Source organism: Erigeron canadensis, chromosome 5, assembly GCF_010389155.1.
Source record: "Erigeron canadensis isolate Cc75 chromosome 5, C_canadensis_v1, whole genome shotgun sequence".
In the NCBI taxonomy this organism is placed as follows: domain Eukaryota; kingdom Viridiplantae; phylum Streptophyta; class Magnoliopsida; order Asterales; family Asteraceae; genus Erigeron; species Erigeron canadensis.
In genome coordinates, this window is record NC_057765.1 from 43,046,218 (window position 1) to 43,061,713 (window position 15,496).

Consider the following 15,496-nt stretch of genomic DNA (forward strand, 5'->3'; position numbering starts at 1 on the left):
CAAAGATAGTTACATTCCAAAAAAGTAATCCCTTTATTGAATCTCATGACCCTTGATGTCTACTCATTCATTGACCTTAAATATCATTGAAATACTTATAAAAAAAAGGGTAAAAATGTACCGAATTGGTGTACAATTGTGCATGCATTGGAATTGCATGAAACTAGCTTTGGAAGTATTGATGTTAAAAAAAAATTAAAAATTGCAAAAAGAATTTGTTTCATAAATATTTAAGCTTGATTTGAGGGTGTTGATTAGATAAAAGGGTCATGAACGATACCCGGGTAAAAATTAGGGCTGTTGATTTTTACCACTGTGATAGTCTTTGGGTCATCCATTCGGGGAATGAAGATGATCAGGTAGTCTCTTTCAGAAAAGAAAAAAAAAAAAAAAAAAAAAAAAAAAAAAAAAAAAAAAAAACTGGTTTGAGAAACTAAACCAAACATACTACGATAAGTCTATAACATTCGCTGTTGACCTTAAAAATAACAAAATCATGGAGATGATCAGGTCAATATATGCTTCATCGTTCAAAGATCTATCCTAAAAGGTCAAGTTAAAGTATCCTGAAAACTAGTTTTACATATACCCCAATTTCCTCCCAACAGATGAAACCCACAACTTTATCAACTCATCATTAAATATCGGTAACAACATCCATGCTTCTCTGTAGCTAGACCCCTCACAAAATATACCCAGTGCTGCAACATAATTAGCACTATTCTTGGCCCACCCGACTAGGTTCAACTTGTCAATGCACTCCTTTTGTGAAGGCCCGCCGTAGCTTTTGGTGATTACTTTGAGTGTATCTGAAATATCTTCTAGCTGGGAGAGATGACTTTTGATAATTACTCTGAATGCATCTGAAATATCTTCTACCTGAGAAACCATCTGTGCGGTTTTGCACCTTTTTATAGGTCTTTCCTCGATAAAGTTTTTGTTCTTTGTCTTAGCTCTCTCCCCATTAGAGTTAAAATTCAATGCACTCGGTCTTATTGCTCTATCAACCAAAGGAGCAGAAGTGGTAGATTCAGAACATTGGGCAGCAGGGTTTTGAGTTCCACCTTTTGGATTACCATTCTGAGCATCTTCAGCCTCAAGTATATGGGCATTTGGAGATCTGAGACTACAGGATTCTTCAATATCACCGTTTAGACTATTAGGGATAGCTTCCATTGCAGGTAGTTGTGTATTTGGCGACATGGAAGTAGAGGGGGTTTCAGTATCATCTTCTTGACTATTATCAGAGGAGACATCTTCAATAGCAAGTGGTTGATCATCTTGAGAAGACAGTGATACAGGGGACCTTGGAAGTTTGGAGGTGGGGTTCCGCCTAAACCCGCCAAGGGTACAGGTTCTCTCATGTAGAAGAGCGCATAAGTCAGGAAACAAAAGTGGAGAACTTCTCAAAGATTTAGCCCTCGGATGTTCCTGTATAAAAGTTGTGAAGACCAATACTATACATTCATTAGCACGCATTACTATCAACAATTTAACCAAAACAAGAAAGCATGTAATGCATATACACACCTCGATGAAATCTCTCCAATCGTCATCTGTCAACTTAAAAGTATTAGTTTTAGGATTATACAGGTGTCCCATGTTCTCTTTCAGATATGCCCATCCAAAGAACGTCCACTTGATAGAATCATATTTATTCCTCATCTGTTTAATAGCAAGTTTTTTGTGACAAACTATTTGAAGTTGATTTCTCACATATACCCACGACCACTGATGAAGGCCACTTCCTTTTCTATGTAGTCTAGTCGCTTCGTGAATACACGCTTCAAGAAAGCATTTGACACAATCTTCCTCCCACGTCATCCGGCCATTGCCCTTAGCTTTACCCATAACAATATTACTGCAAAGATGACCAACTATCATGTAACTAAACAATATAGATCCGATTCTCCATTTTATAGTTATTGTCAACAAGTATATGTGCAGACACAGCCCTCTCAACCATTTAGGATGGACTTAATAAGCAACTCTCCAAACATTTTACCAACTTAGAATCAGTAAATGTGATATTCATTCTTATAAAACCTTTTAATCAAATTATCAATATATAGAGATGATCCTTTAACCCAACAAGATAACTAAACTGAATTTCATTGCCACTATGAAACGCCAAACGGACAGTAATGATATTCATATAATTCCTATGTTGTAAGAATAAAGTTACATTGCTTGAAACATAGGTAACATACACTTACGATTTCTTTTCCTTTAGCACTCTTTTCCTTAGCACTCTTTTCATTTGGAGGACCTATATATCAAACTGCAGGTCCAAATAGTAAGGTGAAATTTTGTTTACAGTTTGTTTAGCCGGGCAGGGCAACTCATTTAGATAAACGGGTCGTGTTACACAGGGCAATGCTCTGGTTTACATGGACTAATGTCTCCATGTTATGGTCGAGTTTTTAGACACACGCAACTATACGGGTCGACGGCCGTGTCCTCACCTCAACCCTACCAGGCAATAATTTACATCCCTATTTACTAATTCCTATTCATTCACATAAAGTTTTTTTTTTTTTTTTGAAAAGCACAAATATGTTTGAACAATCACACATTAACATTAAAAGAACTGAAATATTATCAAAGTTTTTGTGTATATTTAATTTTAACAAATCCCTTAAATTCATAAGTTTAACTGATAACATTTTCTATGAAGTAATGTGCATAATAAGAAAAGAAAGAAATATTTTTTTATATTAGTTGATAAAGCTGAGTAATTTTTATAGCATAAAAAATGGAACGCCAAACAAACCCTAGGAACAAAATTTATGTATAATCAATAATCAATGAGAAATAAACTTTTATTACTTGATAAATGAACATACCTATGTCCAAAATGTCAGCGGATAGACGGCGACGCCTAGATTATCGACAGAGAGCGCCGGCGCCAAAACTCCTTGGAAGATTTTCTTAGGCTTCTTTTTCTTTTAGGCTGAACCATCCCTAAAATTTCTTTAAAAAATTTTTATACTTTATTTCTATTTAAGGAGTTTTCCATCTTTATAAAATAAATCTAATTTTGTTTTATTATTGTTATTTTTTACTAAGAGACACTCTCATTTTTACTTTTATTAAGTTTGATCTTAGAATGTCAAACTTTTGAGTTTTTCTCTCCGAATACTTATAACGACTCATAATAAATATTATCGTTGTCTAGAATACGTGCAAGACTTCACAGTTTCTGAGCCTTCGTTTATTTATATCATTTTTGACCTTTTTGGGTCCTGAAACTTTCATAGTAGTCTATTTACATCATTTTAAGAACATTTCAAGTGTCTTTTCTCAATTTGGAACATTTCAATTTTTCGTGAAAAATGCCCTCATTTTTTTTTGAGTATAAGACATAAAAGCTTTCTGTTTCAATACCTAAGGTCTAATTGGGTTGAATCCTTTCAAGTAGTCCGCCTTTGACGTTAGTAATAGTTGTGTAAGGCCATAAGCTCGCTTTTTGTTAAAATATATTTCAATTTTTAATTTTTTGTTCTAGTATTTTTGTTTCACTTTTTTTTTTCAATTGTTTCACTTTAGTAAACCTACAAGTTAATCAACCTGGGTTTAACCCAGGCATGTTAATTATAATTTTAAAATTATAAAATATATTTAAAAAAAATATGTAATGTTTGTTCTTAAATGATTATAACTTGATATAAATCTAATAATTCAACTAACACATTAATTATATAGTTACTAAATCAACTAAATAGAAAAAGACATTTTATTTGTAATATTATATAAGAAAGAATTTTTATTCTTTAAATAAATGAATAATATTTTTGTTAAACATGTAAAGGACCACTTCTATCTTACATCATAATTCAATAAAAAGTTTTTTAAGATGAAATATCTATCGAATATATAAGAGAGAACTTTCATTCTTTAAATAAATGATTAATATTTTTATTAAACATGTAAAAGACTATTTCTATCTTATTTATATATGACATCATATTAAATAAAAAAAATTTGAAGATGAAATATGTATTTGTCACATCAAAAACTTTCTAAAACTACTTATAAGAGACAATCTTGTTTTATTATATATAGAGATAGAGATATCAATGGCAAATCTAGGATTTCAAGTAAGGTAAATCCTAGTCCTTGACATAATCTAAATCGAAAACGTGTGTCTTAATTGGTCGGATCGGGTCAATACTAACACCATCTATAACCTATAGCATGCCTACACTTATTATGAAAAATAAGACACAATCTAACTTAATATAATATAAGAAATTCTCCTCAAAGCATAATGTTATGTCAAAAGTTCTAAATAACTTTTTTATCTTAATTAAATAACTCCTTATTAAAACTGGATCTAGCTAAAATTATAGATTCTCAAACAATAAAGATGAATTTTCATTGAAACATAATCAATATATTATAGCTGCCGTAAATTTGTAAATTTAGTTAGATAATTACGAGTATGGTATCTGCGCAATGCAACAGTGAGAAGGTGATAACAGTGGTGTGATGAGGGCAACGGATGGTGATGGTGGCGGCGGCATCAATTGGTGTAGGTAAAAGTATTTGATTTAAAGGGGGTAAGTAGAGATATTTTATAATATAATGGACTAATGATATAATTTAATATTAAGGATAAGTAGAGATATTTTTGAGATTTTTATCATGTGCATGCATTTTTTATAAGTTTAGAACTAGCTTTCAAAGTTTTTGATGTTAATAAAATTAAAAAATACAAAAAGATTTTGTTTCATCAAATTTTAAGCTTGATTTGAGGGTGTTGATATAAAAAGGGTCATGAACAATTTTGCATCTTTTTAAACAATAACGTCTTCTACTCAATATAAAAAGAAGAAAATTATGCAGGGAGGGGGGTTAATTTGTGGAAATTAGTGCGGGTGGAGGATAAGAATTTGCCCGGTAAAAATGAGGGCTTTCGATTTTTACCACAGTGATAGTCTTTGGGTCATCCACTCGGGGAATGAAGATGATCAGGTAGTCTCTTTCAAAAAAAAAAAAAAAGAAGGGGACCTGGTTTGAGAAACTAAACCAAACATACTACGATAAGTCAATAACATTAGCTGTTGACCTTAAAAAGAACAAAAATCATGGAGATGATCAGGTCAATATATGCTTCATCGTTCAAAAATCTCTATCCTAAAAGGTCAAGTTAAAGTATCCTGAAAACTAGTTTTACATATACCCCAATTTCCTCCCAACAGATGAAACCCACAACTTTATCAACTCATCATTAAATATCGGCAACAACATCCATGCTTCTCTGTAGCTAGACCCCTCACAAAATATACCCAGTGCTGCAACATAATTAGCACTATTCTTGGCCCACCCGAGTTGGTTCAACTTGTCAATGCACTCCTTTTGTGAAGGCCCGACGTGGCTTTTGGTGATTACTTTGAGTGTATCTGAAATAGCTTCTAGCTGGGAGAGATGACTTTTGATGATTACTCTGAATGCATCTGAAATATCTTCTACCTGAGAAACCTTCTGTGCGGTTTTGCACCTTTTTATAGGTCTTTCCTCGATAAAGTTTTTGTTCTTTGTCTTAGCTCTATCAACCAAAGGAGCAGAAGTGGTAGATTCAGAACATTGGGCAGCAGGGTTACCTTTTGGATTACCATTCTGAGCATCTTCAGCCTCAAGTATATGGGCATTTGGAGATCTGAGACTACAGGATTCTTCAATATCACCTTTCAGACTATTAGGGATAGCTACCATTGCAGGTAGTTGTGTATTTGGCGACATGGAAGTAGAGGGGGTTTCAGTATCATCTTCTTGACTATTATCAGAGGAGACATCTTCAATAGCAAGTGGTTGATCATCTTGAGAAGACAGTGATACAGGGGACCTTGGAAGTTTGGAGGTGGGGCTCCACCTAAGCCCGCCAAGGGTACAGGTTCTCTCATGTAGAAGAGCGCATAAGTCGGGAAACAAAAGTGGAGAACTTCTCAAAGATTTAGCCCTCGGATGTTCCTGTATAAAAGTTGTGAAGACCAATACTATACATTCATTAGCACGCATTACTATCAATAAATATGTAATGCATATACACACCTCGATGAAATCTCTCCAATCGTCATCTGTCAAGTTAAAAGTATTAGTTTCAGGATTATACAGGTGTCCCATGTTCTCTTTCAGATATGCCCATCCTAAGAACCTCCACTTGATAGAATCATCTGTTTAATAGCAAGTTTTTTGTGACAAACTTTTTGAAGTTGATTTCTCACATATACCCATGACCACTGATGAAGGTCACTTTCTTTTCTATCTAGTTTAGTCATTTCGAGAATACATGCTTCAAGAAAGCATTTGATATAATCTTCCTTCCACAACATCCGGCCATTGCCCTTAGCTTTACCCATAACGATATTACTGCAAAGATGACCAACTATCATGTAACTAAACAATATAGATCCGATTCTCCATTTTATAGTTATTGTCAACAAGTATATGTGCAGACACAGCCCTCTCAACCATTTAGGATGGAGTTGATAAGCAACTCTCCAAACATTTTACCAACTTGAATCAATAAATGTGATATTCATTCATTGTAAAACCTTTTAATCAAATTATCAAAATATAGAGAAGATCCTTTAACCCAACAAGATAACTTGAGATACTAAACTGAATTTCATTGCCACTATGAAACGCCAAACGGACAGTAATGATATTCATATAATTCCTATGTATAATCAATAATCAATCAGAATTAAATTTTTATTATTTGATAAAAATGAACATACCTATGTCCAAAATGTCACCGGATAGACGGCGACGCCTAGATAAGCGACAGAGAGCGCCGGCGACACAACTCCTGGGAAGATTTTCTAAGGTTTCTTTTTGTTTTAAACTGAACCATCCCTAAAATTTCTTTAAAAAAATTTATTTACTTTTATTTCTATTTTTGTTTTATTATTGTTATTTTTGACAGAATATCATGAGTGAATGATATGTAGCTTGGGAGAGACACTTCCCTTTTTACCTAAAGTTTTAATTTTGATCTTTAACGATGTCAAACTTTGAGTTTTTTTCTCTGAATATTTGTAACTGCTCATAATCAATATTTCTTTGTCTAAGCTACGTGCAAAGTTTCATGGTTTCTCTAATGTCGTATAAAAACTGAATATTCAAGAAAAAAAAAATTATCATGATGGTCTATGTCTTAACTGGATCTACCTTAAAAAGTCTATTCACCCAAAAAGGTATTGTTTATCAAAGTAAACCTATATATGGGCATATGGCTATATGTCTAGTATTGTCGAAGGTATTGTTTCACTTTAGTAAACCTATATATGAGCGTATGGTTATATGGCTAGTAACAATGATAGAATAAAAGATTTCTTTTTATATAGTTTGACAAAGGCCCCTTTCCAAATTATACAATACTTTGATAAATCAAAACCAAAATGAGATTACAAAAGAGAAAAACTTATATTTATAAAGACTCATTAAGTAACTTCTACTTAAAATAGGGTTTAAGGATAATTGTTACTCATTTAGTAAAAGCAGCATGGTTAGATCAGTGGTAAACACCCTTGCCTTTGGAGACAGAGGTCATGGGTTCGATTATCATCCCATGCAAAGGTTGGAGGGCCTTTTCTACCATTTAGGTAGAAACTGAAAGCAGCTTCTCTACTTAGGTAGAGGTAAGGTCTGCCTACATCAGCAGTTACTTACTTACTTTTCTTTTTGCTACTCGTTTAGTAACTTCTACTTAAAATAGGGTTTAAGGATAATTCTTAACCCTCCAATTTCCTGTTTAACCCCCACCCCACCCAAAAACACCATTCAACTGGCCCATGTTGGCATTTTTGACTCAAACCGTACGCATCATATCCCCACAAAACCAATTAGAAGGCCAATAATTCAAGGGAAGGTAATTGAGAATAGAAGATACTAAACAATGACATACTTTCCATATAGATTACTTTTGGATAGGCTCGCCTGGTACCATTTTTGTTCAGTATGAATAATCGATATCGGGTGGGTTTATTACTAAAAAGTCACTTTACATGACATATATATTTAAAACCACAATTACATGAAATTCATTGTCACAAACTCCTTGGTTGATGGCACAATAAGGATGCATCTACTTGTTGATTTGTCATCATCTCCATACCTCCACTTGGATTGATTAATTCCTTTTGCTACAGATATGTAAAAATCAAGTTGACTTACTTCCATGATACAAGGAATAAAACCAGATAGAATGTATGGGTCGAAAGAAATGAACCTTGGTGATAGAAAAAGTGACATCATGTGTCATTAGAGACGAGAGTAACTCGTCAGTTGATTGATGCCATAGTTGCTGAAGGCTCTCGTCGGTGGTTTGGTTACAACCATGAAACCCTTCAATGCATTGCGGTTCCTCATTCATGGTTGATTTTGGCAGTGGGTCAAATATTGCATTCGACAATTCGTTCCTGCAAAACATACAGATCATTTTGATCATATCAACTCTTTTATTGTTCAAATAAGTACTTTTCCTTTTGAACAGAGTGTATATATATATAAAGTCATTAGCAAAAAGCAAATGACAGAACAAAGTTACGGAATTTAAATAAGTAGTATATTGTAATAGATCGAAGCCTATTTGTAGAACAATAATCAGACCTGGTGGCTTCAAATGGGTTTTCGGGTGAACTTGCTGTAAACATACTTGGGTGGTTCTGTATGTTCATTTGATTTGTACCATCACAAACATTTTCAGGCCAACAAGTAATATCCTCGTTCTTTGATGAACTTTCTCCCTGTTGCATCTCAAATATCAGTCATATAAACCATTTAGCTTATGGAAAAACAGAAAAAAGAAAGCATGGCCATCAATATTGTTATTAGTTAACATTGTTTCACGAGTAATTCTTTAGGTGTATGTAGCTCATTCTTTCAAAAGGTATATCGTTTAAATATATCTTGTCACATACGCTAAAAAGAGTTGTTTATCACAACCAAAAGACAAGTACAATGGTTCAAAAGATCAATACCATCTCTTAATTCAAGTTTTTACCTGTAACGTTCTTGGATGGTAGGCAGCGGATTGGTTACTCAACATATATTCCTATGAAAGAAGGAAAGAGTAATTAGCTGATCGACACTCTTTTCTTCTGTATGAGTTCTTTAGCTACATTGAAAGATAAATGTGTATGAAGAGCACATAAGACTACCTTGTGTTGTGTAACCTGATTCAAAGTCTTATAAAGCAACTTCTCGTGTGATTCACAATCGTATAGTGATGTAAAAGTTGTTGGATCTGGCTCAAATATCCTTTGGATTGATCATTGACCAAAGAAGAGTTAGTAACATAATTAACCATACTTGTGGAATCTTTATCCAAAACACAAGTACTACGTGGACTATTCGGTCTACATATGTATTATGTTTTGGGATACAACTTCTACAAACATGTTTTATTGATCAAGACAGAACATCATATCATTAATACCTTAATTGCTCTTTGGCCATATGAAGCTGATGTTGTAAGGTGCTGATTTCCTGATGGATTTCCTAAAAGACACATGAGTCAAAGACAAGCATCTATGTTAATTGTAAGATAGTGCATAGAAGTTCTGATTAAATATGCAATGTTGGTACCTCAGATTGCATATCGATCGGCCCAGGACTGGTTCAAAAATCAAAACATCAAAGTTAGCTAAGGTTGTTTTAGATACATATAAGAATAAGAATGTTTGTATATACCAAAAAAGGTTTGTCTAAGATGTGAGCCTCTACCACGTGAGCTAACCTCACGTTGGCGTTTTTTCAGATAAATAAACTAAGTATGATATTACATTTCTCAAAATGAATGAGATGGATAGAGGGACTAACCAGGGAATGTGGATGGCTAACTCATTTTCACTCCTGATCTTGCTTAGGAGGCTGTTTAGATACTGCAACATTCATCAAATCAAAATATCCCATATGTAATTCAAAACAATAGGATTCTGTTTGGGATAAAATTAAGCTTATTTATAGAAAGGGCTTTGCTAACTATAGCTTAACTATATCTGGGTATATTATTTAAGCTTTTTGCTTATGAAAAATGAACATCAATTGGACCCATAATCATCATTGTGATGATAAATAGACCAAAAAGGTACCTAAACACTTTATGAAATAACATTGTGTCATTTCGAGGTTGTACGTCCAATTAATATTGTATCTACACATTTGACTATACAAACTATATATGTGACTACATCATATCAAACATAAGTAAATAATGGCAGTAATTAACAAATGATGATCAAATAAGTATTATTTTGCTTGTAAAAGTGCATGGACATGTTAAATTGATATTGATGACTTGTAATCATACCTCTCTATGTTGAATCACACTGCAACCAAAACAACAAAACCAATTTATGTATCACGATATGGACTATAGAAAATAAACAACAAGATCGTATGTATGCAAGTACCTTCCTCTTTCTGAATCAGGAAGATTTATGAATCGATTGAGTACATCTTCGGTTCTATAAAATATAATCCGGCGTTAAACATTCATCAAATACACAACATATCGACGGCCATTGTAAATGTGATTATATAGGGTTAGGATTGAGACCTCTGTTTGCAAGAAAAATGGTTAAGGCGACCGGAGGGGGAAAACATGATAAGAGCGATATCAATATCACATAGAACCGAAAGCTCGTAAGCCTTTTTAATGAGTCCATTCCTACGTTTGCAAAATGTGACCAATCTGCTTGTGTTGTTGTCAATCCTTTTCATTGGAAGCTTATTTCGACCCATGGCTAATTATATACATGCATGCACCTATCTTTTTCTATTTCAAGAAAGATATAACAATAGAAAGTTTTTGATTTCCAAAAACAGAAATTAGATTGTATTTGATTTCATGGAAACTCCAGTTTTAGAAAGATGAAGATGATGCGTGATTATGTCAATGTAGGGGGGGAGATCCAGAGAAATGGGATGAAGAAAATGTGTTAAAATATTGGTGGAGGGAAGAGGTCATGTGTAGCTAGCTTGATCTCCTTTAATTTTGTTCGGATTACGTGTTAATTTAAATCTAAAGAAAATACTTACTACCGTATTAGGAACTAGCTATATGCCTATAAGATTGAATATATGCTGCTTCTTTTTTTATGGGTTCAATCTTCTCTATTCTTTAGAGAATTACACTTTATATCTTTATAAAAGGGGAATTGATATTCGTACCAAACATTCTGATAAATTTACTAAACTGTACAAGCTTACATATGTCATGCAGAAGACACATAATGAACTTAACGACTTAAAGCTTAGAATGAATGTTTATATTATAAATGACATCTAAATTTGATAGGTACCAATAAATTTATGGGAATTTTCATGGTTACCATCTAAGCTACTTAATGCTGAAGTTAATTTATAAATTGTAGAAACATAGTAAAAAGTTGTAGAATGAATTAAAAACTTGATATGAGATTTAAACCCATAACTATATTGGTTCGGCATTTACAGATGGATTGGTTAAGTGGACATAATGATTCTAGTTCTAGAGGAAAAGTTTGATAGTTTGCATCCACATACCGACACACGAGGGTTTGTTACTTTGTGTTTAATTTGAAGCCTATGTATTAAAAATTTAGAGTTAATTGCAGGATTCGTTCATGTGGTTTACCTATTTTCGTGGTTTACATCCCTGTTAAATTTTTTTAAACAAATCCATCCAAAGTTGTCATATTCTTTGCAAGTTACGTCCCTGTGGCTAACGACGTTATTATTTAGTAGTTAAGTCGGCGTACGTGAGCTGCACGTGAGGGCAGTTTTGTAATCTGTCCTCACAAACAACTTTGTAATTGCACGATTCGTCCCTATGGTTTGTCCATTTTAGTGGTTTACATCCCTACTCAAGAATTTTTGTGGAATAGATCCAAAGTACGTAAATTTGTTGCATGTTACATCCCTACTTTGTATGTTGTTTACATATATATATATATATATATATATATATGAGAGAAGTGAGTATGAGGCTGTTATACACTCAACTTATGTGAAAAAACTTCTCACATACCAATATTTTAATATTTTGAATAAATGATCCCCCCCAAATGATTTTTATGGTTAAAAAATGTATGTGAAGGGTTTTTCACCTAACTTAGGTGCCTAACAGCCTCATATTCCCTTCCCTCTATATTAATATATATTGGGTATATATATATATAGGATTCTGGGCCTTCGATGTGTATTAATATGAAGTTTCTTTTTGTTTTAGCCTTAACAACCTAAATATCATAAGAATTAATTTCAAAAATAATTGGATGAGAAGGAAATTGAATAAAGAGGAATTTGATGATATGTGAAAGATATGTGAAAATGACAAGGAAAGAAAAACTGAATTAATTTTGCTGGAGTCGTAAGAAGTAAGAAAAAGAAAAAGAATAGGTGTACAATTGGGGAGAATGTACGAAAATATCTTCACATGTGTGGCACATGATTCCATATAACGGGAAAAAATTGACTACATCAACCACAGGGATGGAACATGCAACAAATTTGCGTACTTTTGATCTATTCCACAAAAATTCTTGAGTAGGGATGTAAATCACTAAAATGGACAAACCACAGGGAAGAATCGTGCAATTACAAAGTTGTTTGTGGGTAGAAGATTACAAAATTGCCCCCACGTGCACCTCACGTGCGTCGACTTAACGGCCAAATAATAACGTCGTTAGCCACAGGGACGTAACTTGCAAAGAATATGACAAGTTTGGACGGTTTTGTTTAAAAAAACTTAACAGGGATGTAAACCACGAAAATGGGTAAACCACAGGGACGAATCCTGCAATTAACTCAAAAATTTATAATGAAATTTTTAGGGCTTCACAGTGCATAAACTATAAAAGGTTATATTTTTTTATATCAAAATTAAGCTTATACCTGAATTTTATATAGTAAATGTACAACTAGTTAATACAACTTAACCAAAATCTTATTTATCAAAACCCAAAATTTAATTAAATATAATTCAGATAATTATCAAATTTAGTTTTGGAAAAAAATAATCATTGTCACACAAATATTAAAACAATATGTATGTATTCCACCATAAAGAAAAAAAAATCTAGAGATAAAACAATTATTAAAAGCAAAACTCATATCTTTTCCCATAAATAAACCGGCAAAACATATGGCTGATAAAAAGCATATATTGCTTCAAAGTTTATGCTGTAACTAAAGTATATATGACGAAAAAAAGAAATCAAACACTTCGTTGTAGCATATCGTGATAGTCAGTGATGGATTGTTCCCTTTCAAGCTTCAAATGTTCTCGAACCTTCAAAATAAATTCCTCTGCTTTCTCATCAATCCCTCGGAGTACTTCCTGTGTCTGAAACTCGTCCTCACTTTTCTTTTTCTCTTTCGGCAATGAATCATGTATCCTTGCCATTTTCTTTTCCCTTCTACTACGAATAGTACTTGTACTAGTCGAAGTAACATGTAATAATTCTTCATCTATACGACTTGTTGATTCTCTAGACAGTTGACACGATTTTGTGACATAGAGTTCATCAATTGAATCACGCTGAAAAAAGTGGTCATGACTATGGGTCATGGTGAAACGCTGTCTTGTATGACGAATGTGTGTTTTTTGGCGTGGTGAAACAGCAATAGTGGTCATATTTTCTAAAGCTTTGCAAGCATTGGATTGAAGGGTCTCGATGAAGCTCTTACACGCTCTTTGAACGTGTATGAGCTTCTTTACGGACTTCTTCAGTTTGAAGGGCATGGAATATTGTTAGAAGATCTATCGTTTGGTTAATTCTCACAAATTGGACACAGGGAGATGGGGAAACGCGGTTTGGCTTAGAGGATTATTTATATCCAATTTGAGATTGCATATAGATAATCTAACAAGAATATTTTGTATAGATTAGAGTGTTTTTTATTTGGAATGATTGTCACACTTAGGATGTAATTTTGGCTATGATTTATATTTCCATATATGCATATCTATTTAATCTTATCAAAATGTGATATAGTAATTCTTTAGGGGATTTGTTAATGTATTCTAATTGTGTGAAATATTTATATATTTTTTCTGACAAATAAGAAACTGAAGTTGCAATTTTTGGGAACGATTTGCGACAACCTTTACATCCAAAAGCTTGTATTTTTTTAGCAAGTAAATCTTTTCTTAACAGGTACCATATTTTATTCAGAAAAATCTTTTGAAAAAGTAGAGCAATTTTTGGGAACGATTTGCGACAACCTTTACATCCAAAAGCTTGTATTTTTTTAAGCAAGTAAATTTTTTCTTAACAGATACCATATTTTATTCAGAAAAATCTTTTGAAAAAGTAGAGACTTAAAATTTTATAACATGTCTAAAAAGTAATCTAAATACCATGTGATTTTGATTCATATATGTTATTAAAAAACATTTAACTATTACGAGAGAAAATACCCGCGCGTTGCGGCGGTGAGATGGTGAGGTGATAGGTCATAAGAGGTGATATGTCATAAAGTGTGATAGTCAAATGTTTTAGCCGTACAGGCTCCGCCAGCAGATTTAAAAATTCGCCGAAAGTTATCGATATACGGTTTTTGAGATAAAAGATTTTTGATGAATTAGAAAAATAAAATGGTTTATGGAGGAGAGAAAAAAAAAGAGTGGTTGAAATTTGAAGAGAGATAAAAAAAAATAAATAATTAAAATTTAAGAGTATTATAGGTATATTAGGTAGAGTTGTTTAAATTAGTAACTAAATAAAATATAACTCCTCTATTATATAGGAGTAGAGATAACAAAATATTAACCCAACATATATAAAAGGTACATATAAATATAATACGTACTAAAATAATCCACGTACGTGGGCGGTGGGTAATGTATGACAACAAGTAATGTAATTTATTTTGACCTTTTGATTAATGTTACATGGTTATTGAAAAAAAAAAAAAAATTGTATTTTTTTTTACACAGCCACAAACAATATGCAAACACATTATTATGAATTAATAATAATTCATATGTCGTGGAAGTTTGGTAAAAAAAAAGTTATGAATATAAAGTTGCCATAAATCTAAGCTTAATGTGAAATTTCTTTCATATTAATTTTTTAATATTTGTTTTATAATAAATAAATTATATAGGCCTCATGATTTTTTAATATTTATTTTATAATAAATAAATTTAGTATTATTGGTTCGGTTACGGTTTAAATAAAAAAAAAACCCGTCATAAACCGGAACAGGCCAAAAAGTATATGTGTATATATTTTTTTGATAATATTTAACTGTTTAAAGGAAAAGAAATGATATACGTTTATATTTTACGATAACATGTTGGTATTACAATGGCTATAATATATTTTATGTAAATATTTTGCTTCCATTTTATATAAATTTAGAGAAAATAAACTTTTTCTTAAGTAAATTATGTGGGATCTATAAAAAAAATATTATACGATGAATGTCTTTTGATTATTGGCTCAAACATATATTGTGTTCTAATAATGTGATAAATGTTCAAATTTTAAGTGTTTGT

The 15,496-nt window shown here is 32.4% G+C and overlaps 2 protein-coding genes across 3 annotated transcripts; both read right to left on the reverse strand.

Moving 5' to 3' along the window:
• Positions 1 to 434: 434 nt before the first annotated feature.
• On the reverse strand, positions 435 to 2,978 carry LOC122600356. 2 transcript variants are annotated; one of them, XM_043773061.1, is made up of 4 exons: positions 2,847 to 2,978; positions 2,217 to 2,281; positions 1,531 to 1,861; positions 435 to 1,431 (listed from the first exon to the last, which is right to left on the reverse strand). In XM_043773061.1, the coding sequence occupies exons 2-4, from the start codon at positions 2,258 to 2,260 to the stop codon at positions 580 to 582; spliced, it is 1,227 nt and encodes a 408-aa protein (XP_043628996.1). In that variant the 5' UTR covers positions 2,261 to 2,281; positions 2,847 to 2,978; the 3' UTR covers positions 435 to 579. The 2 variants fall into 2 exon arrangements, with proteins under 2 accessions (XP_043628996.1, XP_043628998.1); XM_043773063.1 differs by lacking the exon at positions 2,217 to 2,281.
• Positions 2,979 to 13,130: 10,152 nt separating this feature from the next.
• Positions 13,131 to 13,741, reverse strand: LOC122602428. The gene has a single exon (XM_043775110.1). It carries the CDS (start codon positions 13,733 to 13,735, stop codon positions 13,208 to 13,210), a length of 528 nt encoding a protein of 175 aa, XP_043631045.1. The 5' UTR covers positions 13,736 to 13,741; the 3' UTR covers positions 13,131 to 13,207.
• Positions 13,742 to 15,496: the final 1,755 nt, after the last annotated feature.

Bases quoted from the DNA above. Each gene is read 5' to 3' on its own strand.
- LOC122602428 (XM_043775110.1), bottom strand. From the start codon at position 13,735: ATGCCCTTCAAACTGAAGAAGTCCGTAAAGAAGCTCATACACGTTCAA.
- LOC122600356 (XM_043773061.1), bottom strand. From the start codon at position 2,260: ATGAAAAGAGTGCTAAGGAAAAGAGTGCTAAAGGAAAAGAAATC. The intron at 1,862-2,216 runs GTAAGTGTATGT...TCATCTTTGCAG, and splicing joins GTGCTAAAGGAAAAGAAATC to TAATATTGTTATGGGTAAAG. The intron at 1,432-1,530 runs GTGTGTATATGC...ACTTTTATACAG, and splicing joins ATTGGAGAGATTTCATCGAG to GAACATCCGAGGGCTAAATC.